Source organism: Coccidioides immitis, assembly GCF_000149335.2.
Source record: "Coccidioides immitis RS genomic scaffold supercont3.3, whole genome shotgun sequence".
NCBI classification, from domain to species: Eukaryota; Fungi; Ascomycota; class Eurotiomycetes; order Onygenales; family Onygenaceae; genus Coccidioides; species Coccidioides immitis.
Window position 1 is genome coordinate 164,187 of NW_004504308.1, and position 27,136 is coordinate 191,322.

The following is a 27,136-nucleotide window of genomic DNA, read 5'->3' on the forward strand; positions in this document are numbered from 1 at the left end:
GGAGGATAGCAAGTTAAAGAGAGGGAAGAAGCGGTAAACTGACAATGCTTGCCATATGGCATTCATATTAGGCGACAAAATAAGTAACATAAATACTCCGTACTAGATATACTAGATACTTAAGCAAATAATCGCTAAGGGTAACTTGCAAAAAGCTCCTCAACCATCCTCAACCGTCATTATTATTATTGTATTACCATCACCACTTGGGGATCAAAAAGGAAATAACACATGAAAGTGAAACATCAAAAAATTAAGCAAATCAAGCACATGGTATAATCTTGCTTTGCGTCTGTAAGTATCAAATTGAGTCGAATACGCTGGAGGGGAGAGTCAGCACGGCTAATTTCCCTGATAAGCAAATCCAAGCAATCTTGTTTAAATAACCGCGCAGGAAATGGGGTATATAAGAGCGTATTTTCGTTTGGATGAAGAACTTGCTTTTACACTGCTTGGCCGCCATTTCCGGTGACAGCGGTATCGGCAGATTCTCTATGCAGCTCCTTAGAATGACCACCGGTGTTTGAGCGGGAAGAGTTGTAATGGGTCCAGAGGTTCCAACTCTCCATTGCCGCAGAGCACATAGTACAGAAGCTATTTGCCACATGAGCATACAGTCCAAGAGCATTACACCAATCTACATTAATCCAGGGGACACTTACAAGGCGATGAAGATGAAAGATTGAGACGCATGCTTGATGGCACAACCTTGTCCGGGTGGAGCATTAGCCGAACAGACAGCTCCGGCGCTGTAATCTTGGGATGCAAAGATAAAGGAGGTCAACCAGCTAGACGCTACTTTTAGCGAGTCCCTCTACAATAGCTGCGTGGTGTTGAAAACCAGGATACACGTACAGGTAGGAGAAGATGAGATCAATCGGGAACGCGAGCCAGCCGACTGCCGGGGCGAATGGTGAGACAAGGCCTGGCACGAAGAAAGCAACAGACAGCACGGCCTGGTGAAAAGTCAGTTAACTTTTCTTGAAAGTTTTAGGGAATGTGCAGGTCCCAAAGGATAATTTCCAGGCACGAGAGAGTGTTGAACCAAGCGGGAGCAGAAACTTACAATGACTTCCTCATAGATCAAATGCGCTCCTTTTGGACCCTCGTTGATGAGATATGAGACGATTCCCACGATAATCACGGCGCTCGCCCATTGGAGCAGACGCATGAGCAGCAGGCAGCCGCGTATGAGAGAGCCACGTTCCATATCGTATCAACTGTGGTTTCTTGCTAATGAGATATTGACGAAGTCTGAAGCGAGATAGGTAACCTTGGGTATGTGGATTTATTGCGGAGAGCCCAGCTCAGCAAAGGCTATTTTGCAAGTTCAATATCGTATGGATTTGAAGGGCGTACAAATAAGGCCACAACACGGGCTATCACCAATTTATATACATCGCACCGTTAAGCAACAGGCCTGCATGTGGCACCTGATGACGGCAGAGGACGAGTTCCAGACGATGCCGTCCTGCCATTATTCGTCAACCTTCCGCGGACGATCGTCATGTAACTCTGTACTGTATGTATACATGCAGCAGAAGCAGAGAACAGGAATTGCAGAAAGCATCCGAAGCAGCCGGCATGTAGCCACTCGAAGCAGATCGGAGACAACGGCCTGTACCAAACGGGGGGGCAACTGGTGAAATTCTGTAGCAAAAATGCAGCCTCTCACGTCATTGTTGAAATGGACGGCGCGAAGCCAAACAGTTTGCGGGGATCACGAGCAAAGTGATCGCCGAGAATATACCGGAGATGGCAAAAGCAAGCATTACAGGCAGCATCGCGGAGGGATGTCCGGCGTATCCCTGAGCACCTTCGGGTTTAACTCTTCGAGAACGAATAATGCTGACTTTGGAACGTGAGGGGATTTGGGAAGCCTGCGCTAACTTGGCGAGTTGACTAGGACAAGATTGGCGCTGAAGGCTGGCTGCTTTTAAACATCGAAGCAAAATTCAACCATTGAAGTCAACATCGCCGAGCACGCCCGCAGTCACGGCCTGAAGCAACCTTTGGCCTTCCGCTTGGCATCTTGCGACAGCAGGAAGCGGTTTTCTTTGTTTGTTGACGTCCTCTGCCCGGTTAACGCCACCGTCTTAACCAGTGCATCACACCCCTACCACTCCCGAAGCCTTGGTTCCTGTCAAAAATTTGATATTCATTGTTGGTCTCCGGAATCCACTCTCGAAGGTTCTTGGGGTCCTGCGACTGGCAAGATATCAAAAACAGAACAGGGAGCCTGGAAGGGAAGAAGACAGCTTCCTCGTTATGATCATCATCATTTTTTAAAACTAGGACCTAGGATTGATTCTATCATACCAACAGGCAGCACCCAGTCAACATTTGCTCCTCTCGAATCCCATGAGTCAATGATAAGAATCCACAAGGTTATCATAACACGCACCTCCAATATTTACTCCCTGGCGCGTAACACTGGGATGTTGCGCAGGTGATCTCACAAGAGGTTCCTAGGTTAGCGTATCTCCCGGCCTTGGTGAGAGGATTAAATGTCCATATGTTGTGGAGTGAGCCGGTATATTAACCACTTTGAGGCCCTTTCGGTGGCAGGCTTTTTCTAGAACCGTGTGTTAGAAAAGCGTTTTGGATCTTCTCCCCGTCAACGGGGTATCAACGGGGTATCTATAGCACACGCCAATCCTCAATTTTAGCCTTGCCAACCTCTCTGCAGTATACGCTGGAAGGTTCTTCTCTATCTACTGGCCACCTTCGACGTACCCATCTATTCCTTCCTGGCGCCGGGTGCTGTTGTCGGCGTGAAGGATATCTGGATAGACCCTATACTAATCCCTACCCAGTATTGCCATCTGTCTGGTCGCTGTGGGCCTAACCGGGTGAAGCCTTATCGGCCCCTTACGCTTCCTGCACCCTCGACCTCTTTGCACCTTGATTCGTTATTGAGGATACATGACTCACTCTTAGCCTTCAGACTTTCAGAATTCACCTCCGAAATTACCTTCATAGAGGGGAGGTGGCCGCTATGTTCTCTAGTGATGGTTCACCTTTGACCGCCAAGGTGATGGCCCAAGCGCTGCTCTTGTTGAAAGCATTCTCTCTCTGCGATAGGGCTATTTGCAGCGAAGTTAACATGGCGGATCCCAGTATGCTAACCACTGGCAGGCCATCATTATTCGAGCACTGAGCTTTTCTTCTCTCAGTCGCTAAAGCCCCTTGATTTGATTTCATCATTATTTGGTGATCTGATTTTAAGCAAACCGCAGGGCTTAGGACTAATTACTATTGAAGACGGTATTCTCGCCATGGAAGCAGCAAACAAAGGCCCAGAGCACTCCACTGCCAAACTTTGACCCACTTCAAATTCACTGCATGGACCTTGCGCTATGCTTGCTCTCTCTCTCTCTCTCTCTCACACACACACACTCTCTCTCACACACAGGGACTCAAAAACAAGGCCGAATAGGGCTAGACAGAGCTGCAAATTATTTCTCATCAAGTTCTCAGGAGAGAAGCATTTGAAGCTACCTTATACAGTTATCTGTTGTTCGGCTCAACCCTGTCCAGCCTGCCAAATGGACCACGGATATTTCATAAACAATTCACAGTATCAGGGCTTGAAGGGATTTGTGCGAAAAAAAAAGGCCTATATATGCCTCCTTCCTATGCAAATTTGAGAAGATCTCTGTGTGAAATACTCTGTACTTGCGGTCAAAAGAAGCTCCAAAGTTCCATGTGCAGAGTGGGGAGCGATCGGAAGTGATTGCCGGGAGGGTGCTGCTTTAACCTGTTAACAAGCCAGGTACGGAGTACCGAGTACATCTGTATCCTGCTAGCTGTGGCGTCTGCAGGGATCACCAACTCCTCTCAGGAGGGCGAGACTGTTGTGGATTTGCAGTGACGTTATTTGACATCAATAGCAAGCTGCGAAGGGGAAAACCGGTTTGCTTGGCACTTGGCTTGTCGGTGATTCTGCTGATTGGAAGCCAGCTGCGTGCTCAAGTGGCTCAAGAGCTTTTGACCTAATAACCATCCGGGCAGTTCAATTTTTTTTTTTTTTTTTTTTTTTTTTTTTTCCCTCTTTCTTCAGGAACTGTAGCAAGGCAATTCTAAGTTAAGACAAGAAAATTCTATTATTACTATAGTAGACTATCAGATTTTTTCATGGTTCATTGTCCAAGGGGAATAGCTGCTTGAGTGGGAGCGAGATGGTGATTAACGACAACCGCTCCTTTGCGCAACTCTGTACTCCATAACTACATTAGTGAATGCCGTGATTATAGCGATGGGCGCGCCCTTCCGGTCTCCCAATCCAGGAGCCCTTTCTTGGTCTAAAGGTTAAAAGGGTCTTAATCGCTTTTATGCAGAGCAAATATTATTGATGGGATAAGTTGACTTTGGTCATGAGATCGGATTATCAAGCATCTTTTAAGTCCAACGAGGGCGAGTCGAGACTCCAGATTCGTATCTCGAAACCCATCGCTGGAGGGCGGCGATTGGACACTGATCAGTCAACGTGCCGGCCGACTCCCAGGAAGCACTGTTCATATGGGTGGTTCCTAGTCTTCAGACTGCTTGGAGCGGGGCCAGCATTGCTGCCGTATTCAAATTCTTTGCTGTCAAAGTACTTATACAATAGCCACTGCAGATAGCTAGTTAGGGAACTATAAAAGCTGCAAAGTACTCGTTACAATTTTTGCGTTTGACATGAGACCGTTGTGCAAATGGGAGTCGAGAGGAGAAGCTTCCTGGCTCGCAAGTATCTTGTGTTGATCAGTCCGAAATGCAGGATATACAGCTCCTAGTCACAGAGTCATGCGATCAGTCAATGAGTAAGTCCGGAAAGTCTTTCCACCCCAAGGGGGAAAAAAAAAGAAAAGGCAGTTGATATTACAAATTTAGATTTTTATTCGCTCTTGTCCTGGAGTTGGTTAAAGCAAAGAGGTGCTGCAAGTCATTCTTGGTCAATGGCAAATTTTATGTGTGTGCCAGCTGGGTTGTTACCTTAGGCAGGATACATTCAACGTCCCGTGTTGTATATATGTCCGTTGGTTATATATCTCCTTCCCTGTCTCCCCGAATGCCGGAGTGACGGAAAAGAGCTTCCCATTCCATCCAGTTTGGGGAGTCGAAATCTTGCGACGGAGCATACAAACCGTCGAGCACGCTGCTAGGATCTTGCATCTCGGTCGAAGATTCCACACCCATACCGGAATTTGATACGCTGGATGCGAAAAGAAAAAGTGGCGCAGAATTATTCCCATCTATCAACGCTGAAGAATCACTGACCAAGGGGGATTCGTTCGTGTTTGGCTGATGGCATATGTTATCCCGTAGTTTTTGCTTCGTTGATAGAATACCAGACCGCCGTGCCCTAAGCGTCTCTATAAACTGGGGCACGCGCATTTCCACGCCAGGAACATGCAGTCCTGAGACCTTCTGTTCCCAGGCCTTAAGGACAAGATTCCCAGCAGCCACAATTAATTTATTCTTCACGTCTGTCAAAAACCGCGACCTATTTTCGTAAACTTTCTCGATTTGAAACCATGCTTTGTCGACCTCTTCGCCAGACGTGCGATTCCGCAATTCATAAAGCAGAAATATAAAAGCATGCCATTGGAAATGCGCCTCGACATGCCAATAATATCGTCGCACGTTTGGCATGGATTTGGCCAGATTATCGTACTCGAGAATTTTGATAGAACTGGCGAAGAGTGTGTCGCTCTCTTCGCGGTCGAAGGATCGCCCGCCAGGCTTTCTCGGGCACCCTAACATGTAAACCCGGTGCTTCATCATGGAGATGCCACAGCGGCCAACCATCGAAACGATAAAGTGAAAAGGAATGGAGATGTCACAATATTGAAGAAACTTCTGCTCGATCAACTTATCCAAGTCTTCGAGCTCCTGAATCTTTTCGGGAATGGATATCATTGGGTTAGTCAAATGCTGCCATGGGCCATCAAAGGTGTGCTTCGTTCTTGAGTCCCGGAGAAACCGCCCAATAGTATATCGAAGCAGACAGAAGCTCATCTCCGTAATACCATTGTGCTCAACAGGAACCCCTGTCATATTGGGATCCAAGTCGATGTCATTAACATTGAGAGGTAAAGGAATAGGCGGATTGTGGACACCGCCAAGTATCCCGACACCTGAGAGCTCTGCTGAAAAGCCATCAAGCACGACAATCTGCCACCACAATCGGCGACGCATTTCGGTCTCGAACACGGAGAGCTGAAGTGACGCTCCATCATGATGCAGGCCAATACGCTGCGCAATTCGCAGGGCTACTCCGCTGAGTATCCAAAGTGTCTGTGCCTCCATATGAGGTCTCATGGCAAGCTGTTTCACCAAAAGACCAGGAAGTTAGGAATAGATGACGTTCTGGTGGGATATGGTAGAGCGAAAATAGCCGTAGTAAAACTCACGAGATATAACGCAAATGCTTGTAGAACAGTCGCATCCGAACTCTTGATAAATTCTGCATTTATCAAAGCCTGCTCTGTTCCAAGCCGATACCTTTGTTGGACAACCTTTCTCGGTTCTCCCAGTAGCCCACGAGATTCTTCATCACTCAACGATACCACAGCGCAGAGATATATTGCGAACATCAACGCCTCGAACGGCTTTGGCATATTACCAAGGCTACCGCTTACTTTTAGCACTTGTTGCTGAACGGTTGGAGTGTGGAAGATCTTGGTGAGCGGGTCGACGTTCTCTAGGAACTTTTGCCAGAGAGTAAAGATTTTAACTGGCTCTGGATGCAAATATAGGAGACTCGGGCGGTTTATGGCCGAACCAAAAAGTAATCGGCTCTCATCCGGAGAAAAGCGATCCAGCTGCTCTGGCATCAATGCTTCAATTTCGTCCGCGTCATCTTCTCCGCCTTGTGTCGACGAGTCTTCGAGATCGTGGGACGTATGAAGCTGTTGGATATAGATCTCATTAGTCAAATCCACCGTCTCTTCGCATCATTTAAGAGCAGTTACACAATGTAGTTAGTTACCTCGTCGCCCAAGCTTACCCAAAGCGCACTGTTCAGTGGCAGTCAGTGTCGTCCTATCCCAACATCGAGGACAAACGTAGCGGACCACGCCTCAATCAAGCAGGTCTTACTTTTCCAAAAACCTTGGTTTCCCATCCACAACAATCAGCCTTCCCAGCTTACTGCCGAGACAGGCGACGTCTTCCGGCCTCGTCTTGCTGGTGTCTTTAGGGGCTTGCGCAGCGTCGTGGGAGCTCACCGGCCCATCATCCTTTTCGCCCGGGCCGGTACCCTCGTTTGCATCGACATTGACTCCCAAATTCTTAAGAATCGCTTCGTACCTGCGGAGGCGCGCACGGAGAATTTCCTCCGGGGACCTCCTTTTGCGCCTCCTCGGCGGGGCCGGGGCGCGATAGACACAGTCCGTTCCCGCCTTGGCACAACCGGAACAGGGCTGTTGGCGGTCACACTTCACTTTTCGCTGCTGGCAAAGCTGGCACGAGTGAAGTCTGGCAGCTGGGGGGGATGTTGGAGTGGGATGCGGCATTGACATACTCACAGGTGGGCTCGCGTTTGGGAGCAGGTGTTTGGAGTTTTGAAGGTAGAGTACGGAGTACTCCGTAGCTATTTAACACATTACTTTATTGATAACTCATAGCTATTTGTGCATTGCGACGAAGTAGAAATTAAAAAGGCATTCTAAATACGGAGTACTCCGTACCCGTATAGTTAACTACCCTAGCGCCCTAACTAGTTACTGCGTCGCCTGGAAACTGTTTGCTGATGAGGACCCTTTTTTTTTTTTTTTTCCCCCATTGCACGGCTGCGCTGTTATTGGCGTGATAGATGTAAATGCCCGAATTCCATACTGCTCTGCTGTGTTAAGCAAACAGATAATCATAGGAGAGCTATAAAGCTGATATGGAGTGATTAAAATGCTATATTTGTTGCCATGAATCAGGGCGTATCATGCCATGCACAACGAAAGTGACATTCTAGTGTCGTCCAAGCACTTTCAACACCTCTGGAAGAGATCGCTGACAGAGTTTTGGTCCGGGACGATCGCTCAGCGATCCATAAGAATGTCGAGGCTGGGGAGTCAGGCTGCCCGACGGAACACGGGACTTCTTTTGAATTTCAAACCTCTTCACCGGATGTCTGTATTGAACGGGAATAGTAGGACCTCACACGGGATTTGACTTGTTGTATTCGACAGGAGGACTCTTGATGAATTGGAGTTCTCTATCAAGTTCGTCTATCGCCCCTATTACCTATGACACATATTCTATCGCGACATTAAATCCAAGAAAATGACATCCCATCTCGTTTGATACCTGATTGTTGTATGCATTTACATTCTTATTGCTTCTCCTTCCCCTTCACACTCTTCCATTCCACGGCTATCACACCAAGGATAGACGCGCATGCTAAACCCAAAGCCACACGAAATGCATCCGTCAAGCCGTCGTTGTAGATGGCCAATACACGGGTCAGCGTTTCGGGATCTTTAACAACTTTATGGATAGCTGTGGCGCCGATATTGAGTATGATCGACGGGTCCATATCGGGAATTTTCGCGAGGCCCTCAGTAAGTTTATTCGTGAAGATATTCTGCGCAACGGCAACAAATACCGCTCCTCCAAGAGATTGGGCGAAAAATACAAGGGCAACGCCAACCGGAACGTCCTTTTTCGATAGAATCGTCTGCGATGCGACGGCTGCTTGTTGCATGCCTAGCCCTAACCCTAGGCCGTACGCGATTTGGTATCCGATCCAATTTGGGTGGCCTGTTGTCGGGGTAAAAGTGGTGATGAGTCCGGCGCCGATGGACATAAGGACACAACAAAGAAACATGAAGGGGTTATAATAACCCGTGGCAGTGACGAGACCGCCGGCCATGATGCTACCGAGTACGAGAGAGAGGATCAGAGGCAGATTCATAATGCCTGACTTAACGGCGCTAGCTCCTTTGATGGCCTGGAACCAGATGGGGAGGTAGTAGACAAGGACGAGCATGGAACCAGCCACGCAGATCGTGTACCAAAAGCCGGACAGAATGCTTCGTTGAGTGAAGATCCTTGGAGGGACGGTTGCATCCTCCGCGCCCCAAATTTGGATCGCGACAAAGGCACAGATGAGAACAGCGAATACGACGAGCAAGGGGATGACCTTCCCGCTGCTCCAGGGGTAAGTCGATCCTCCCCATTGCAGAGCTAGGAGGAGACACACCATGCTTGGAAGAAAACAGATGGTGCCGAGCGGGTCTAAGCGCATGATATGCCGGCCAATCGAGGCCTTGTTATCGGCTTTCTTCACATGTGGAAGCTTAAGGAGCAATAGGATGATCACCATTGCAAATCCCCCGATGGGCAAGTTGATGTAAAAGCACCACCTCCATGAGACATTATCAGTAAATGCACCTCCTAACAACGGAGCTACCACCGACGAGATCCCGAAGATTCCGCCCATGAACCCCGTATAGGCAGGTCGCTTCCTTAGCGGGACTGTGTTCACAATAATGACAACTGTTCCTGAAAACATTCCCGCCGATCCTAGTCCAGCAATAGCTCGTCCGACAATAAACGCCGTCGAGGTTGGCGCAGCGCCGCAAATAGTAGAACCAACTTCGAAAAGAACAATGCTGCACACATACACCCATTTAGGATGGTAGAGAGTGTATACCTTGCCGTAGAGTAACTGAAACGAACACGCTGCGATGAGGTAGCTGCTCCCGTACCAGCCAACATCGTTTAGCGAGTGGAAATCATCTGTTATTCGTGGGATGGCCGTTGCAATGATTGTTCGGTCCTATTAAATAAATGAGCATTTGAATAAGCGATGGCTTTGTGAGCTAAGAAGCTAAAAGCATACCAATGCGACGAGAAATACACCGAGATACAAGGCAGCCATAATAGGGATGACGGTTGCTAGTCCTGGGTACTGAGAGTCATCAGGCTGCGTAGGAGTAGACTCCTCAACACCGTCTTTCTCTATGTCGGTAGACGACTTTTGGCTATCGTTTTCTGACATGTCTTGAGTAGAAAAATTTAAAATCAACACAGAAGGTATTATATGAATCAAGAAAAATAGAGGCCTCCTCCCTACTCCCGGCTTTGGAATGGGAACGAGAGGAAAGTGGAATGAAAAAGCAAAGGAAATCCATGATGACCCGGATATATGTATGTATATGTATATATATGCTTTTCATCACTGGCAGATACAAACTGCCCCGAGATTTTTATATTTTGCTGCGATCAATGCGCAGTCGGGGGTGGAGAGCCAAGTCTCGGGGCCGAGACCAGCATTGATGCCCCCGACAGGCCACGGACGGCACGAAAGACATTTCCGGAGACGGGGAAAAACAAAAAAAAAGAGTGGTCGTCAATTAAATACGAAAAGCAATTTAGAAGTAGAGTAACTAGCTAGTTACTCTCTGATTTTCGATCGGTCATGCAACCGTAGCACGAGTTAGAAGTTACAAAGGCTCTCCGTAGCAAAAGCTCGGCTTGGGGCTTGGGGCTTTTGTAAGGCTGAGGCCGGGTACGGTGACGTTCTGCCGCCGACTGCTGGACACTTTCATCGGCCTGGACCGGGTCAGTGTCAGACCGCATCTCGAGACTCGGTCGGCTTGCACAGAGACTCAGCAGCTCACCAGATCCATGATCTTCCTCCCGCCGGATTACTAACAAGCAGCGATTACTAACTAACTAACTTACGCAGGCCGGAAAAGCGGCTGGAAATCATGCGGCCCGCGCCAATGACGTCGACACCGACATCTGGAATTCAATGTTGCGTGTGTTGGGTGCTTTTGATGCTCTTCCTCCTCCCCATCCAACCTATATAAGCTCTTCGCCCTCTCTGCCTCGATAATGGCCCTTGTGAACAGCGGAAACATTAGCCTCTTCGTTCGATTGCTCCCACTCACAGCCTCGACTCTTCTCGTCTTGCTTCTCATCCTCGATTACCCTCCTGATCTAACTACTCCGTTCGTCAGTGCCGTCCGGTCGCTTGTGCTTCGTGCTAAAGACAATGTCTAAGCTAATTGTCGTGTTTGGGGCGACGGGGAACCAAGGTGGCTCGGTGGTGGATGCTATTTTGCAGGACCCAGTGTTGAGCAAGGAGTTCAGGATCCGGGGCATCACTCGCGATGTCACCAAGCCCGCAGCCAAGGCGTTGGAGAGCAAGGGCGTAGAGGTGAAAACCGTATGCACTCTCCTCCCAATCACAGTTCCACTGTCTTCACACCCAGCTGACCAGATGGACATAGGCAAACATGGACTCTCCGGCATCCGTCGGTGATGCCGTGGCCGGAGCCCATACCGTCTTCCTAGTGACAAGTTATTGGGAATCATTGGACGCAGAAACAGAGTATAATCAGGGCAAAAATGTAGCAACCGCTGCAAAAGAAGCGAATGTCTCTCATCTCATCTTCTCTTCACTCTATCATATCATGGACGCCAGTGCCGGCGCACTCCTACACGTTCCACACTTCGACACAAAAGCCAACATTGAGGTATACATTCGGGAACTCCAAATTCCCGCCACGTTTGTCCTACCGGGGTACTTCATGTCCAACTTTTTGAGTACACTTCTCAAGGGAGAAGACGGGATGTATACCCTCATGCTACCGATAACGGACAAGGCTCAGTTCCCTCTCTTCGATGTTGCTGACACCGGTGAGTCACGCCGTATTAACAAATACACCAACAGCGTTGGCTGACGTTCCCTTTTTCCAACAAAAGGCAAATACGTTTTGACCGCGATAAAGCACCGCGACTCCCTCCTCGGCAAGCAGATCCTCGAAGCTGTCGATTACTACTCTCCGGATCGCATCGTGGAGGAGTTCGAGCAAGTCACCGGGCACAAAGCCAAGTTCTTGACCATCGATGCCGATGATTACATGAAATTTCTCCCGCCAGCAGTTGCCAAGGAGATGCTCCAGACGCACCAATTGCTGGAAAACCCAGGGTACTATGCCGGAGCAACCTTGGAGGAGAGCTTGAAGCTGGTTGAGCAGAAGCCGACGACGTGGAAGGAGTATGTGGCAAAGAGGAGCGAATGGAAATGATAACTTGCTGCTAGTTGATGATAAAATTCTTGAGATCAGACTGAAGGACTGAGCTGAGTTTGGGCATGATTTTGTGAGCCGATGCGCAGGATCTGGAGGAAGTAATATGACATTATCCCTGATTTTATTCATTCATTAGTACCTTAGAATCACACCAAACCAATACGTTCAGCGCTTGAAGCTCTCAGAACATCAGCCCTGCTGTACTAATTGCATTTGGCCTGGGAATTGCATACCTGGAAAAGCCCCATATGCTAATCGTCATTGACGTACTTGTCAAACACATCCCCATAGAACTTCTTCCCCACATCCCGATGGCTTCTAATTTTCGTTCGCAGCTGAGACTCGCCCCACGTATCATATTTGCCCCTTAAAAATGTCGAATCAATGTCTTTTGCTTCGACGGATTCCCCGCCGGCAGCAAACCTGCTGAAATGCTCCTTAAGCGTTTCCACAGCTTCCGTTTTGGTGAGATTCCGCCTAACACCCTGGAAGAAGGGGACACTATATCTATCCTTGTACCCAGACATAAGCACCCGGTGCGTCGTGGCTTTGCAGACACCGTTGGTCACAACCTCGAAGGCCTGGCCGATGTTTACGACAAACGTCCCCGGTATGACAGGAACATCGATCCAGTCGCCATTCTTATTTAGTGCTTGCAGGCCTTTTATTTCGGGCGGCGAAGCTTGCAGGAGAAATGTCCACCAGCCAGATGAATCTTTGTGAGGACCTACTCCTTGTGTTATGGTTCCCGATGAGGGTGAATTCGATGCACCTGGGTAGTGCACAAGCTTCAAGCGATGCTGATCTGAGAGAAAGTGGAAGAATGTTTCTTGTGGGAGGGAGAGGGCCTCTGCGACAAGTCGAAGAAACCGCTCGCCAAGAGCTGTGAGCTCTTGAATGTATGATGTGACAGCGGGTCGGAGTGGCGGCAGCTGGGGAGGCCACTTTCAAAAGTGAGAAAACACAAAGAAATACTCTCCATAAACAGGGTGAAGCAAATCGTACCTGGTTTGGACCCCTTAGTCTCTCATAAAGTGGTGCGTCTTTTGATTCCACGGCCAACAATTCCGTCGCAAACTCAGCCTGTTCGCGCTTGTCTGCCTTCCCACCAGTGGTTTCCGAACCAACGCTGGAATATCCCAGGAAGTGGGGGGAATTTCGCAAAGCGATCTCTTCTTTCGCGGACTCCGGAAGATCAAAAAGCTCTGGAAGTACGTTGACAAGATCATTGATCACCTTTTCCGGGACTCCATGGTTTGAAATGTACAAGAATCCCACAGAGATTAGCGCATAGCGCAGTTGCTCAAACAGAACTGGACGAGTAAGCGGGTCCTTTGCCAGGGAGAGATCTATCAATGGGATCTCTGTAAATGCGTGAGTTGAGCCCATAGTAACGACAGTGTAGGTGGACAATGGACTACGATCAAAGAAGATTGATCGTAGATGCTCCCTCACAGGTCAACGGAGAATGGACTGGTCTCTGGCTTTCAGGCCTGAGGACAAAGTAGGATCGAAATATGTGACTGTTTAAGCACTCAGTTCGACAACAGCCTGGGTATAAGGTGCTCTTCTCCGTATAACTACCATCTTTCGGCGATGGAAGGGCGGAAATAATGGCCCAGACATCTCGGCGATTCGGGTATGAACTTTCACCTCGTTAAAACGACCATGACCCATAAACCTTCCACTCATGCCAGCCAGCTAAACACAGAGTACAACAACTGAATGCTACGCTGCTCAACGGGGTAGTTCCTCTTTGGATCTTGATATTAAAATTAGATATTCGCTAGAAGACCGACCATCCCGAAGTGACGGAGGAGGAGAAAATTACATCTTTCATCGACTTTGCCCGAAATGGTGGGCTTCAAATTTAACTAATTACATAATCAGGATGACCGGCAGGGCAGACAAACAAAGAAAACAAAGCACAGAAGCTACTTTTACAGCTTTGTACCCATGTTGACATGCACAGCCTTGGTCTGCGAGTATGCCTCCAGGCCGGCCTCGCCGAGCTCTCTTCCAATACCGCTCTGCTTGACACCACCAAACGGAACCCGGAAGTCGCTATCATTGCTGCTGTTGATCCAGACCATGCCTGCTTCGATCTCAGCGGCAACGCGGTGAGCACGCTCGATATCGCGAGTGAACACTGCGGCACCCAGGCCGTATGTCGTGTCATTTGCTTTGCTCAGGGCCTCCTCTTCAGTCGAGAACTTCGCAATGACAACGAAAGGGCCAAAGACTTCTTCGCGGTAGATCTTCATGTTATCGTTCACGTTGGTGAAAATGGTCGGCTCGATGAAGAAACCTTTGCCATCGCCGACATTCTTGTGTGGAACACCGCCAGATTCCAGCTTGGCACCTTCAGACTTACCGCTCTCGATGTACGAGAGGACTCTGTCATACTGTGCCTTTGTAACTTGGGGACCTTGGAAGGTGTCATCCGCGAATGGGTCGCCGACCTTGCTGGTTGAGGCGACAACTTCCTTAAATTGGGCAACGAATTTGTCATAGACGGTGTCCTGCACCAGTATCCGGGATGTCGCCGTGCAAATCTGACCCATGTTCGACATGATACCGATATGCGCCCATTTGGCAGCCTGTTCCAGATCTGCGTCTCCAAAGACGAGAAGGGGGGACTTTCCTCCGGTTTCCAAAGTGATATTCTTCATATTCACAGCCGCCATCTTCATAATCTGTCTTCCAGTTGCCGTGGAGCCGGTGAACGCAATCTTGTCGATGTCCAAGTGAGACGCGATGGCTGCACCGGCGTCTTTACCGAAACCGTTGAGGATGTTCACAACGCCCGGAGGGAAGCCAGCTTCCTTGATCAGGTTCGCGAAGTAAAGAATACTTAGCGGCGTCTGTTCTGCAGGCTTGAGCACCACAGTGTTACCGCAGGCCAAGGCGGGCCCAAGCTTCCATGCAGCCATTGCCAATGGATAGTTCCACGGGATGATCTGGCCGACAACACCGATCGGTTGGCGTAGGGTGTAAGCGAACTTGGCGGGGGATGTGCTGATTGTGCTACCGTAGACCTTATCTGCAAAGCCACCGTAGAATCGTAATGTCTCGGCGACTTCGACGCAATCCTCGCTGACGGCGACTGAATATGGTTTGCCTAGTACAATCGAGACCGGTAAGCCTTGTTTTATCACCAGGTGGAGGGGGGATGGAGGGGGCAACAATCTAACCATTGTCCCAAGCTTCAATCGTGGCAAGGGTCTCGATGTGCTGCTCGACCAATTCCGCAAGCTTTACCATGAGCTTTCCACGGTCAGTGGGAGGCAATTCCTTCCATGAAGGATCTTTCAGCGCTTTTTTGGCGGCCTTGACTGCGATATCGACGTCCTCGGCACCGGCGGCATGTACCGACGCGATTTCGGCCTCATTCCTATGACAGTCATTAGGACAGCTCCGGCGAGGCTTGCCAGCGGGATTTGCTCGACTCACGTAGGATTAATTGACGTGATTTTCTGTCCCGATTTGGCGGCAACGAATTCATTGTTGATGAACAAGCCCAATGGCTGGGTGTATTTGCGCCCGTTGGGGGCTGTAAGCTCAGTAAACAGATCCGACATTTCGGAGGAGCTTGAATAATGCTGTGTCCGGATGATCGATTGGATTGCAGCTCTTGAAGGTACGGACGATGAGGATAGGCTTGACTGCTTTATATACGGCAGGAAGACTGGGGATAGTCTTCGAGCATGCAATCTGAAGCCCACCATATATGCAGAGATCCCTTGTCCTCCGTTCTGACCCTGTCCTCCAGTGCTGATAAATCCAAACCCACCCAAAAACGGGCAAAATAGTTATAGCTGAACGGGAGCGTTCGTTGCCCCTCCACTCGGCGCAACCCCGCCCGGCGACCCGGGCCTGTCGGAAGCGGCTGCCCCCTGTGGTTTAGCGTCGTCGCGCCGAACGCGCACACCACCCACCACCGCAGGACACCCTCTGGCAAGCATTGCCCGAACGAGAGAATCTTTCCCCCCCTTCCTAACCGCCCAAGACCCCTTCGCCACCCCGTGGGCCTCGGACACTGCTGGGCTCCAGGGACCGCAGCCTGAAATCTTGCACCGTCAACCAGGCATCGGACAGATATCGTCCCAGACAGTCCCATACACTAAAAGGATGGCTCCGCCTTCACCAAAGAATAAAACACGCTCACGCAGTGCTATAGTTGTAAATGAAACAGCCGCATCTACGCGTCCAAGGCGCGTTGCTAAGAACATCATAAAGGAGGTTGGGGAGTCTCTTGCCCAGCGCTCTGCGGACCGTGCCGCTGCAACAAGATGTACGTTGCTATCAAAAGAATAACTAAATAGTTACATCTAGTTAACTATGATGCTTTGGACAAAAACTGATACTTCACTTATAGCTGCAAATGAGGCCAAGACGACTGACACCAGCAAGGCTACAGGCAACAAAGGCAAGGTGGACCGACTGCCTAAGAGAAAGGCTGGGAAAGAGGCTTCAGAACAAACCACATCCGATAACAATGCTCGCAAGCGTACGAAGACAGCCAACACGGAGCCTAATGGAAAGCAGGAAGATGAAGCCAACCCCAAGGTCAACCACGAAGAGGCTCGAGAGGTCGATGTAGATGACAAAGGCGCCGGCAAGTCCTATTGGCTTATGAAGGCCGAGCCTGAGTCGCGATTTGAAAAAGGTGTAGATGTTAAGTTTTCAATTGATGATCTACGTGAAGCAAAAGAGCCCGAGGCTTGGGATGGTGAGTCTCTCCTCCTAAAATGATAATGTCCACCTACAGCTGCGGGTCTCTAACTCCGTCTTCTCTCGCAGGTGTTCGCAATGCAGCAGGTGAGTGTACTGTGATTTGTAACATTGGATGATCTGATATGGAAGGTAACTTAACCGCTTTTCAGCACGAAACCATATGCGCGCCATGAAAAAAGGCGATCTGGCCTTTTTCTACCACTCAAATTGCAAAGTACCAGGCATTGCTGGCACAATGGAAATTGTTAGAGAGCATTCTGTGGACGGTATAATATTCAATTTTTTCCATATGAAAGCATCAATGGACGCTGACTTTGGTGGTTAGAATCTGCTTTTGACCCGGCTCATCCTTATTACGACGCAAAGTCTAGCCGGGATAACCCAAAATGGGAAGTCGTGCATGTCGAGTTTAGGAGCAAGTTCAAAAACCTCGTCACGCTGGCCGAGCTAAAGTCCTTAGCAAAGCCCGGTGATGCGCTAGAGAATCTCCAGATGTTGAAGCAATCCCGCCTAAGCGTATCTCCGGTGAGGCCCGAGGAGTGGCGGTTCATCATGAGTTTGGCTGAAGAGCAGGATATTAAGATATGAAGACTAGTGTGAGGACAACGTCAATGAAAACGAGGAAAAGGGAAATGGCTGGAAGCTCCTGGAGCCGCTGAGCCATCCTAATCGGCGGGGACATATGTCCTTTTTCTTTGCACTCGTCTTGTGTACTCTATCCGCAAGGGCGTTTGAAGGGCGTTAGCAGGGATTTCCGTGCCTTTACAGCTTTATTCCGGGTCATTCTGCAAGCTTAGGACAGGTCATTTCATCATGTCGCAGATTTACATCGGCAATTGGATTGTCGTATTTTGTTTCCCCCTCCCCTTTACGAACGGTTTCATCAGGCGTTTCTGTGATGCCATGGGTTCGACGAATTGGGTGATGACTCTTCCAATCGCTATTCATTCTTAGGGCGGAGCGCGTACATCATCACCGGATATAGTCCCAGCCGCTTAGGGAAGCCCAGCTGCTCCTCAGATCGCACGACTTCATATCCCGCCCGAGCAAACAATTTCCTAAAGTTTTGCTCCGCCCGTGTAACAGAGCTATCCGTATCATCATAAAAATCTTCATATGGATTCGAATTGATATTCTCTTTCACCACAATCAAGCCCGCGTCCGAGAGCGCATCGCGGCACCGGTCAAGGTACTCTACCAACTGTGCATCCGTCAGATGCAGCAGGCACCACTGGTTCCAAATCAAATCGTATTTCTTCGTCGGGACCCAATCCTGCAATCCTACCACATATATATCGCCAATCTTCCCTTCTTGCTTTAATTTCCCATCGCGAATAACCTTTGCAAATTTTTCCACCGGCTCGACAACGTCCACCATATCACATTGTTTACTCAGAAAACCGTCGGTGATGCGACCGATACCAGCACCGCAATCGACAGCTAATTGGAGTGGCTTGGATTCCATGGAGGGAATTGATCGACGGACCTTTGCAAGAAAACTTTTCGACCCGCGCAGGTCGATCTGAGAGAGCTGGGGGTAGCCGCCGAGGATACCATTGAGGTCCGGGGTGACTGATGACCAGTAGTTGATGGCTGCCTCGTGGTCAATGTGAGAGTCCGGCGGGGAGTTGGCGGTGTCTTCTGCCATGGTGTCGTTGTTCCAGGGGAATTCAAGCAGTCGGAATCACGATGCAGTGTTTCAGTGATTCATTGACTTTGAATCGAGCGAGGTTTGTTTAATGAACGTTTGTGAGTAGCAGCGAAATGCCAAGAATCATTCCCCAACCGGCCTCCTCATTGGTGGCTCTTTAGTTACTCCCAGGCTGCCCCAAGCAACCCGAAAGTTCAAGTTCCCATTGTACACCTCAATACAGGTTTAAATGTTGGGGAAACCCTTCCACTTATATAAATATGTGCTCTAGTTTTGTCTCTACCGCTGTTATGATTGGCAAAACTCCCTGTCTCATTGACACCATCCCGCGAGGAGACGATGTTGATATTAAGCTGAAATTAACACCGGGGTACGGGGTACTCCGTACGTAGAAATGCATTCGAGATTGATGGCCTATTGGCTATGCCTATGGGAATTTCAAAGCTTCAATCCTTGACCAGCAGGGGTCACACCGGCATTCCTCTACTTTCCTAGCAATCAACTGGTTGAAATCTACTTCTCCGTCCCCGACAACTGCCTGTATCTATCTTACTATAACAAGAGCTTCTTATCCAATCCATGGCAAAGGCCAAACAGGAATCTCTTCGCAAGCTTCCCCATTTCAGCTAATTCAGGGAGATCTAGCCTCTGTTTTGCACGCAGTTCATCAACCAACTGCTTATCGAGATCCGAAAGGCCGGCTTCCTTGGGGTAATCGGAGTAGACTTACCTATCAGCAATCAAATCAAGGTACTGATCTGCGATACTTTTGAAATATTGCAAAGCATCGTCAAATGGGCCGTATCTATCCAGGACAAGAAAATCGTTACTCGCAATGGCTGAGATTTCAGGTTTTTCATTCCTCCAAGCGAGGGATCCCGCTTTCGATAATGGATGCTTGCCTAGCTCGATCATGAAATCTGCCACTTGACTGCTCACATAACACTTTTGCTCGGCCGTTGCGTCGATCTCACGCTCCAAGTACGACTTTCCCGGCAAACATTCCATCAACGTATAGCTTATGCCGACATTGTCCGCCGGATCCAAAGCCAATTGAAACCCAAATGCTCTTGGCGAAGGAACGTTCGTGGACTCGAGAAATTTCAACGTTGTATATTCGCTCTCAACAAAATACTCAATTAAGGGAGCCGGCACATCACAAAAATCACTCCTGGGTATCCGAATAATCACTTGGCGTTATCATAAAATACAAGATATGTATAGTAGTTGGCAGAGCCTATCATGGCGCCTTTGGCGAGGTGGCCCTCTATACAGAATGTGCATGTTTCCCCAGAATCCAGCTCACCAGGGTGTTTAGTTAACTAGTGAGCTCGTCCACGGTGATCAGGGACAATAATTCTGACACCTCATCATTTCGTCCTTTCTGTCAGGTTTCTTCATCCAGCTACAACTCAGGATCATTATCAGTTTATGCTGTTTGCTAGGTCTTTTCGGGGTGAGGGAATGCATGGTGGGATGTAAGGCTTAATGAATGCACAGCAAGAGCAATAGAGAGAGAGTTGTCAGTGCAGGTCAAGAATCCTTATCTGTGTGCTCCGTGCTGGCGTAGTTTTCATGGGCGATGGAGGAGATGGGGTGTTTTAAAACATTGTTCCGTGTGTGTTCAATGTCCAGGGTGCTGCCTAATAATTCCAATGTAAACATTTGACCTCTCCTCTTTGCGGCACATCAGCTTACATGCCTGTTTGGTTGTTGAGACTGACAGCCGGAAACACCAATGCCATTGGTAAGATCGAGCTCGAGCATGGGATTGGTTTCAACATGTTTATGGAGTACTCCATACATATGATATTCGAGTGTTCCAGGTCGATTTTGGCGGCGCATTCATCGGTTATCAGAGATGGAGATTAACGAAGCCCTTCCTAGGCGTCATGGGTAACCAATTATGTATGAGGTTACGGAGTTTGCTACTCCTTACTCCGTACTCTGGATAGAGTAACTAGTCCGGAGTTCTCCGTACGAAGTTGTCAACGAGGTGGTAAGGCCATGAGACCTACCAGGCGGTTTGGCTGGTCGAATCATCTCCTTATGTGTGGCAGGAAGAGAGAGCTCCTGCCCACAGAGCTTCAAACGTGCCGTATAGTTATAGTAAGCCACCTGATCATCCCAAAGAAACCCCAAGGTTTGGCGATTCACTTCATCATCAACATATAGGTTCTGTAATGAGCCTGTTCACTCATTCCAAGTACCCGAAAAAAAGAAAAAGGAAAAAAGGAAAAAAAAAAGAAACTCGATATTGCAGGCAAATGATGTGAGGGAACGCGGGCTGTGATCCATGTCTCCATAAACCTTCATCGACTCCGAAGATGGAGCGTCCAAGCGTTGCATATGTAGACGCACTAGGCAGGTTGGCTCCTCTATAGAGGAATGCCGCAAGGTGCAAAGGAGAAGAGACATCAGAAGGCATGCTGAGCCCACCTTTGAAGTAACTCATAGGATACCGGCCGAGTTGTGGCATTTTCCTAAAGTAGTTGTCTGAGGAGTTGACGACTTGCAGCAACGCAGATCAACTCGCTAACTAACTAGGTGGAGGTGCCATGTGGTTCTTCTAATTTTTTTTTTCTTTTCCCTCCCCGAAAAAAGCCATGCTCAGCAACACGAAATTTGTGATGTCACCATCGGAATATTTGATCAAATGAGGCTGTTTCTGGATGGGAACACCAGCGGCAGCGCGAAACTCGCGAATAGGTGAGCTTTTCTTTATTCAACGGTTGTGCTCCGTCAGGTGGGCACGTTGTTCCATCTTCCCCTGATCTAGACGAGAGAAGCCTCGTCAGGTGAGGGTGGTCGTCATACACAACATAACTTGGTGTCGATTGTCGCCCTGTTGATTCAGAACTGCCAGACATGAACCCGTCGAGCGAACCCGTCGAGCGGTAATCTTGAATATTGGACTGCGATAATAATTTATCCCGTGGTTGCACAAGAGAGGGGGGGCTTTTTTGGATTTTTTCTCCACAAGAGTTTGTTTGCGTGGGGGATCTTGGCGACGCAGAGTTGAACCCAAATGATCCCTCCAAGGCGTGCTGCCCTCCGGCCCGGTGTTAAAAATTAGCCCCCGGAAGGGTTGTTTTCACAGGCTTGCGGAAATATCCAATTGGTCGGGTGATGACTCGGTCCTCCGTGGTGCCGACCAATGGCAAAAGCGATCATAACGTGAGGTTCCGCATTATCCAATTCGATACCTGTGATGAAGCGGTTAATATCTTTCGAATGGGAGCGGGAAACCCGGCACAATGTGACAACCCTTGGACCTTGATTCATTTCCAGCCTGAAAGAAATATGTATGGAACAATCCGCAGCCGACTCCGCACTAGTAGCAAAGAACGTGCTTGTGTCGGCATGTCTGGAATACGGAATCTCGCTAGCTATGTCCTCCGGCACGTCTGTCTCTTGACATGCATACAATGTTGGGGAATTAGGAACCATAAATACATACATGGCTTCAAGATCCCGGGTTCTACGGAGAAAGTGTGAGTGTTACGGCACCGATTTGCGCATTTCCAGGGCGCAAATGTTGGACATTAGCCAACTATTTGTAACAGAGAACTGGCCGCCGCCCATGACTCCACAATTGGGGAAAGGGAGGCGATTGGGGAAAATTTGGAGTAAAAAGAGCTTAACCTCGTCCACAAAGCTAGAGGGTTATTAATTAGTAATTGGCCCGGCGACCCGCTGTGAAATCACGTCGTCTATAAACACATCCTCGTGAGTTAACCAGCTGCCAGATCTGGTTCTCACCGCTTGTGTATCGCGCATAGAACCAAAGGGGATGTATTGGGCGTTGACATGGAAGATCATATAGTTTTGAAAAATGGCGCTCGGCAAGATGCGATCGCATCAGGAGCCGAGCCCGGTATAGAACCGTCACAATTTCAGCAGCAATCGCCAATCAGCAAAGGCTCTAATACAACACTTGTCGATGCCTCAGGGGGGAGTGATGCATGCGACTCAAAATCACCAACCCCGGTTCAGGTATCAAGCCAGGAAATTGAATACCTCTTTCTCAATTTCAGCACTCATCTCCCAGCCCCCTCGGCTTTGCCTGGCTCGCGTTCCGATAAGCCGGCTTTACCAGAGCCTCCGGATTTAAAGCCCTACACATCACCGTTCGAATGGCCGAACACTCGCAAATATGTGATTACAGTGCTGGCATGCACTGTCACCGTGCTAAGTGCCGCCGCTGCGGGATGTTATAGTCCTCCCGAGGCCGAACTCACTGTAGCTTGGGGGATTAGTGGCGTGGTATACAATATTGGTATTACCATCTTCACGTTTGGTTTCGCAATTGCACCGATGGTTTCGGCCCCTTTCTCGGAGATCAATGGACGAAGGCCAATGTTTATAGCTAGCGGGATACTGTTCGTTGGTCAGTTACTTTCGTCTTGCGATGGCATTGACGGAGCCTGCATGGATGCTAATATGAGCCGCGATAGTTTGCCAAATCGGGTGTGGTGTCACCAGATCTTTTCCTGGTATGATTCTTGCTCGGTTCTTCTTGGGTGTCGGGGGCTGTATGTTGAAAAATCTTCTTCTCAACCATCACGCATTGACCTGAGAGTCTAACTGATACAGCAACCTTTTCAACAATCGTCGGCGGAATTATAAGTGACATATATCATACCAAGGACCGCAACACTCCAATGGCTCTCTTTTCCACCGCGGCACTATTTGGAACCGGGTTAGGTCCTCTAGTAGCTGGTGTGATTGTGAAGCACACATCATGGCGTTGGGTGTACTACGCGCAGGCCATAGAGGCGGCCGTGGTCCTGGTTGCTATAATTTTATTTTTCAAAGAGACCCGAGGCAGTGTGTTGTTGAGCCGTAAAGCAAAGGTACTCAATAAATGGTATGAGGAGCTGGAGAACGCGGGTTGTCCTGGCCTGGACATTCCGGTTTCTGAAGACAGCGAAAAGAAGCGATGTCAGCGCATACGCTGGAAGGTGAAAAGCGATGAGGAAAGGGAGTCGCTCTTGAATATGCTCAGCATATCATTATATCGGCCATTCCGTAAGTTAATTTTTTCTGTCCTGACACAGCCTGTCATTTACTCTTGCAGCTTTTGCTAACGGATTTATGGAAGACCTCCTGGTTACCGAGCCAGTCGTCTTCTTCTTCTCCCTCTGGGTTTCGTTCAGTTGGGCCGTGCTGTACCTACAGTTTGGTTCGATACCGCTCGTCTTCCAGAACAATCATGGATTCGATATCGCACAATCTAGCGCGGTATTCACATGTAAGTTCACCATCCTTTGTGTTCTATTACAAATTGAGGATCTTCAAGGAGAGCGTAATTGACTTACATGCTTAGCAATGTCCGTCGGCGCGATTATCGCATTTTTCATCAGTACCGGGCAGGAGAAGATCGCGAAAAAACTTGGGATGATGCCAACAACTCCGGAAGGCCGATTATATTTTGTCTGTGTCGGATCCATCCTCATGCCAGCGGGTATGTTCTGGTTCGGATGGACTTCTGGTCCTTCGACGCATTGGATCTGGCCCGCTCTTGCAGTGGGATGTGCCACGATTGGGATATTCTCAATATATCTCGCCGTCTTCAATTACCTGGCCGATACGTATCACCGATATGCGAGCTCAGCTTTGGCAGCTCAGTCATGCTGTACGTTATCATTAAACACCTACACCGAGTTTGTGCAGGTCAACCTAACCGTTTTATTTGCGCAGGCCGGAATCTCCTCGGTGGAGCCTTCCCGCTAGTTACCCGCGCCATGTACAATAACCTAGGATATCCTGAAGCATCCAGTTTGCTTGGTGGAATTGTGTGTCGCTAGCTTCCCTTCCAGGTGACACGTATCAAAATTTGATTGCTAACCGCGGGATAGGGATCTTTATTAACCATTGTTCCATGGGTTTTGGCATTCTTCGGGCCTAAAATCAGGGCTAGGAGCAAATTTGCAAGTGTACGTCAAGTGGCTCAGGCCCACCTTAACTTATCGGGCGAACTTAACTGACTTCTTCTAGGAAATCATGGCGGGCCATGAATAGATCCCGAAGATGGACCCCGTCTTTTTATGCAAAAGGATCAATGTGGTATCTGTTGTTCTTTCCCGGCATGGATCTGCGATCGGGAGTTACCCGGTTTTGCATGACAATAGAGTACTCCAAACAGCATTTTGATTTGGCGCTGGCGTTTGATGTGGCCTTTTTTTTTTTTTTTTTTTTTGTGGTCTTTCTATCCATTATTAATGCCAACCTCTGGGGATTCCGTTTGAAAACAACATGCAGCTCGATGAAGTGTCCCAATTGGCATCTTTATATGCCGAATTGTCAGCAAGGGGAACGGGAACGAGGAGAAAAGTGCCTTCGATTCCAGTGTGGTCTCCCAGAGCAGCAGGGTCATAATAATGAAACGTTCTCAATGCTCCGCATGCATTTCTCGGCCGCGGGCCAGCTGATCAGACGACACTTTATACGAGAACGCCGAAGGCTCAGGATTCACGAAAGAGTCCAACCATGTGATGTCACTGATGCGGTGACAGTGGGTCCCGATCGATGTTCATGAGGAGAAGCTGCTTGGAGTCTAGATTTTGATTGTGTGTTGACTAGTGATAAAGGAGAAATATCATAGTTAGATAATCTATATATAGTATATAGTTATCCCTGAATACTCCGTGGTGAGCATTGATATCCAGCGAAGTAAGGGTCCACGCTTGAGAAGCCTCAATCACCTGCAGCAACTCTGCGAGCAAACAGACCGAGGTACGCGCCCAAGCCACGGGAATGGGAGTGGTCGCCGATGCCCAGTCTCAGATCGCAAGGGATGATCCCAGTCACGCCGTTGTCCGCCGTTCCCGCGTTCGCGATGTCGACGACGTGTTGTGGTTTCATCCGCAAATAGCCTAGCGGCTGGGTGCGACTCCCTGCCACCTGATTGGCCGCCGATGAGCTCATGGCGATTTTCGACTTTCGAACTTTGCGGACGAAACAGCCCACTTCGCACTGGCCAATCACAGCGCGAGATCCGACAGGCGGTGAGGCATTGCGTGATTGAGCGGGAGATTCTGCCGCGGGGGGCTTTGCTGCTGCTGCTACTACCAGCCAGGTTTAGGTCTTCTTATCAAGACGGATGGCGGGCATGGTGGAGTCAATATAACTCGCTGGAGGTGCAATTGCTATCACTCGTCTGAGACCCTTTTTTTTTTATTTTTTATTTTTTCCCTCCCCTCTTCGTCCTCTTCCTCGCCTCCTCCTACAGCTCTCCCTCGAGTCATCCGTCGTAGAAACTCAATTTCTTTTGTTTGGCTGTTAAGTCCTCTTGTATATCGCATTTTTCATTTACAACCAAAGATGGCAGACCAGAGCCAGCGCGCCGCTCCGTGAGTCCAGTCCCCGTGCCAGAATGCCTCTGTTCCTTCTTCTGACGCGTCCACCAGTCTTCGTCTCGGCTCTGAGGCCCCCAACTTCAAGGCCGTCACCACCAAGGGCGAGATCGACTTCCATGAGTTTATCGGCGACAATTGGGTTATCCTCTTCTCGCACCCTGTATGTGAAAGATACCCCCATGCCGCAAAAGACCTGCCATCAGTCGCTAACAGCCGGCTCGGCCCGTTCCAGGATGACTTCACTCCAACCTGCACCACTGAGCTCGGTGCTTTCGCCAAACTCGAACCCGAATTCACGAAGCGGGGCGTTAAGCTTATCGGATTGGTGAGGAACACAAACATCGCCCCATGTTCAGGCGAGGAAATGCACCCGCTGACCCGGATCTTGTAGAGTGCCAACGGCTTGAAGTCCCACCACGACTGGATCAAAGACATCGACGAGGTCACCGGCTCCCACTTGCAGTTCCCCATCATTGCAGATGCCGACCGTCACATCTCGTATCTCTATGACATGATCGACTATCAGGACACCACCAACGTTGACGAGAAAGGTATGCTTAGGCCAAGTCCTTGGTGTGGTTTGCTTTTCGAGAAACCTGGACTTAACGATCAGGATAGGCATGGCCATGACCATTCGCTCCGTCTTCATCATCGACCCCAAGAAGAAGATCCGTCTGATAATGAGCTACCCAGCCAGCACCGGCCGCAACACCGCAGAAGTTCTCAGGGTGGTCGATGCTCTCCAGACGACGGACAAGAACGGCGTCAACACCGCTATCAATTGGACCCCAGGCGACGATGTGATCATCCCACCCTTCGTGTCCACCGAGGATGCGATCAAGAAGTTCGGCGACGTCAGAATTGTGAAGCCGTAAGTTTTCCCGCAGCAGTGATGGCCCTGTTCGGATGCTGACCGCGCACCAGGTACCTCCGATATGCCACTATTAAGAACTAAATTGTGCTTTGGGTTTCAGGAGTTGAGAATCGGGGAGTTTTTATGCGGTATCTGTAATGACCAATGAATCAAGTTGATCTAACCACCTTTGAGTAACCAACCACCCCATAACTAGTCTTTAATTGCAAAATTAAACCAGGAATTGCCTTGATAGAATTGAACCGCCAAGTGTGTACAGAGTACGGACCATACTTATAAACATGCGTTCTATTGCATGGGACTAGGCTGCCTCCGTATTCTGCCATCACCCACCGCCTCATGGGAATTTTGATGAGTAACTAACTGGCACAAGAGACCAATCACGGGATAATCAGCAATACACCAAGTTCTATAAACTCTAAGCAACTGTTAACTAGTTAACAGTACGGGGTACAGAGTGGTTAATACAGTTGGTCCTCCCACACAT

The 27,136-nt window shown here is 49.1% G+C and overlaps 12 protein-coding genes across 12 annotated transcripts; 4 read left to right on the forward strand and 8 right to left on the reverse strand.

Annotated features, from left to right (window-relative positions):
- Positions 1–38: 38 nt before the first annotated feature.
- On the reverse strand, positions 39–1,471 carry CIMG_08877 (uncharacterized protein). Its single transcript, XM_001241713.2, has 4 exons — positions 1,067–1,471; positions 856–956; positions 663–788; positions 39–594 (listed from the first exon to the last, which is right to left on the reverse strand). The coding sequence occupies exons 1-4, from the start codon at positions 1,208–1,210 to the stop codon at positions 444–446; spliced, it is 522 nt and encodes a 173-aa protein (XP_001241714.1). The 5' UTR covers positions 1,211–1,471; the 3' UTR covers positions 39–443.
- Positions 1,472–4,927: 3,456 nt separating this feature from the next.
- CIMG_08875 (uncharacterized protein) lies at positions 4,928–7,587 on the reverse strand. The gene is made up of 4 exons (XM_001241711.2): positions 7,087–7,587; positions 6,977–7,004; positions 6,399–6,896; positions 4,928–6,312 (listed from the first exon to the last, which is right to left on the reverse strand). Exons 1-4 carry the CDS (start codon positions 7,506–7,508, stop codon positions 5,026–5,028), a joined length of 2,235 nt encoding a protein of 744 aa, XP_001241712.2. The 5' UTR covers positions 7,509–7,587; the 3' UTR covers positions 4,928–5,025.
- Positions 7,588–8,182: 595 nt separating this feature from the next.
- On the reverse strand, positions 8,183–10,285 carry CIMG_08874 (drug:H+ antiporter-2). The gene is made up of 2 exons (XM_001241710.2): positions 9,827–10,285; positions 8,183–9,763 (listed from the first exon to the last, which is right to left on the reverse strand). The coding sequence occupies exons 1-2, from the start codon at positions 9,983–9,985 to the stop codon at positions 8,315–8,317; spliced, it is 1,608 nt and encodes a 535-aa protein (XP_001241711.1). The 5' UTR covers positions 9,986–10,285; the 3' UTR covers positions 8,183–8,314.
- Positions 10,286–10,804: 519 nt separating this feature from the next.
- CIMG_08873 (NmrA family transcriptional regulator) lies at positions 10,805–12,202 on the forward strand. Its single transcript, XM_001241709.2, has 3 exons — positions 10,805–11,158; positions 11,223–11,631; positions 11,698–12,202. Exons 1-3 carry the CDS (start codon positions 10,985–10,987, stop codon positions 12,021–12,023), a joined length of 909 nt encoding a protein of 302 aa, XP_001241710.1. The 5' UTR covers positions 10,805–10,984; the 3' UTR covers positions 12,024–12,202.
- Positions 12,203–12,277: 75 nt separating this feature from the next.
- Positions 12,278–13,415, reverse strand: CIMG_08872 (oxidoreductase; the record flags this gene model as incomplete). The annotated part of the gene is made up of 2 exons (XM_001241708.2): positions 12,278–12,970; positions 13,032–13,415. The coding sequence occupies 2 exons, from the start codon at positions 13,413–13,415 to the stop codon at positions 12,278–12,280; spliced, it is 1,077 nt and encodes a 358-aa protein (XP_001241709.2).
- Positions 13,416–13,762: 347 nt separating this feature from the next.
- Positions 13,763–15,815, reverse strand: CIMG_08871 (aldehyde dehydrogenase). Its single transcript, XM_001241707.2, has 3 exons — positions 15,480–15,815; positions 15,221–15,420; positions 13,763–15,147 (listed from the first exon to the last, which is right to left on the reverse strand). The coding sequence occupies exons 1-3, from the start codon at positions 15,605–15,607 to the stop codon at positions 13,967–13,969; spliced, it is 1,509 nt and encodes a 502-aa protein (XP_001241708.1). The 5' UTR covers positions 15,608–15,815; the 3' UTR covers positions 13,763–13,966.
- A 193-nt stretch (positions 15,816–16,008) lies between these two features.
- On the forward strand, positions 16,009–17,720 carry CIMG_08870 (AT DNA binding protein). Its single transcript, XM_001241706.2, has 5 exons — positions 16,009–16,320; positions 16,405–16,758; positions 16,830–16,847; positions 16,913–17,029; positions 17,089–17,720. Exons 1-5 carry the CDS (start codon positions 16,158–16,160, stop codon positions 17,349–17,351), a joined length of 915 nt encoding a protein of 304 aa, XP_001241707.1. The 5' UTR covers positions 16,009–16,157; the 3' UTR covers positions 17,352–17,720.
- Positions 17,434–18,448, reverse strand: CIMG_08869 (N-terminal protein methyltransferase). Its single transcript, XM_001241705.2, has one exon. It carries the CDS (start codon positions 18,409–18,411, stop codon positions 17,704–17,706), a length of 708 nt encoding a protein of 235 aa, XP_001241706.1. The 5' UTR covers positions 18,412–18,448; the 3' UTR covers positions 17,434–17,703.
- A 479-nt stretch (positions 18,449–18,927) lies between these two features.
- On the reverse strand, positions 18,928–19,698 carry CIMG_08868 (uncharacterized protein; the record flags this gene model as incomplete). Its single annotated transcript, XM_001241704.2, has 3 exons — positions 18,928–18,952; positions 19,145–19,585; positions 19,688–19,698. 3 exons carry the CDS (start codon positions 19,696–19,698, stop codon positions 18,928–18,930), a joined length of 477 nt encoding a protein of 158 aa, XP_001241705.2.
- Positions 19,699–22,224: 2,526 nt separating this feature from the next.
- CIMG_08867 (multidrug resistance protein) lies at positions 22,225–24,404 on the forward strand (the record flags this gene model as incomplete). The annotated part of the gene is made up of 7 exons (XM_001241703.2): positions 22,225–22,804; positions 22,872–22,949; positions 23,011–23,445; positions 23,519–23,668; positions 23,744–24,052; positions 24,118–24,212; positions 24,276–24,404. The coding sequence occupies 7 exons, from the start codon at positions 22,225–22,227 to the stop codon at positions 24,402–24,404; spliced, it is 1,776 nt and encodes a 591-aa protein (XP_001241704.2).
- A 709-nt stretch (positions 24,405–25,113) lies between these two features.
- On the reverse strand, positions 25,114–25,530 carry CIMG_08866 (uncharacterized protein; the record flags this gene model as incomplete). The annotated part of the gene is made up of 2 exons (XM_001241702.2): positions 25,114–25,484; positions 25,518–25,530. 2 exons carry the CDS (start codon positions 25,528–25,530, stop codon positions 25,114–25,116), a joined length of 384 nt encoding a protein of 127 aa, XP_001241703.2.
- Positions 25,531–25,540: 10 nt separating this feature from the next.
- On the forward strand, positions 25,541–26,885 carry CIMG_08865 (thiol-specific antioxidant). The gene is made up of 6 exons (XM_001241701.2): positions 25,541–25,769; positions 25,827–25,935; positions 26,008–26,100; positions 26,167–26,326; positions 26,394–26,646; positions 26,700–26,885. The coding sequence occupies exons 1-6, from the start codon at positions 25,741–25,743 to the stop codon at positions 26,728–26,730; spliced, it is 675 nt and encodes a 224-aa protein (XP_001241702.1). The 5' UTR covers positions 25,541–25,740; the 3' UTR covers positions 26,731–26,885.
- The last annotated feature ends 251 nt before the right edge of the window (positions 26,886–27,136 follow it).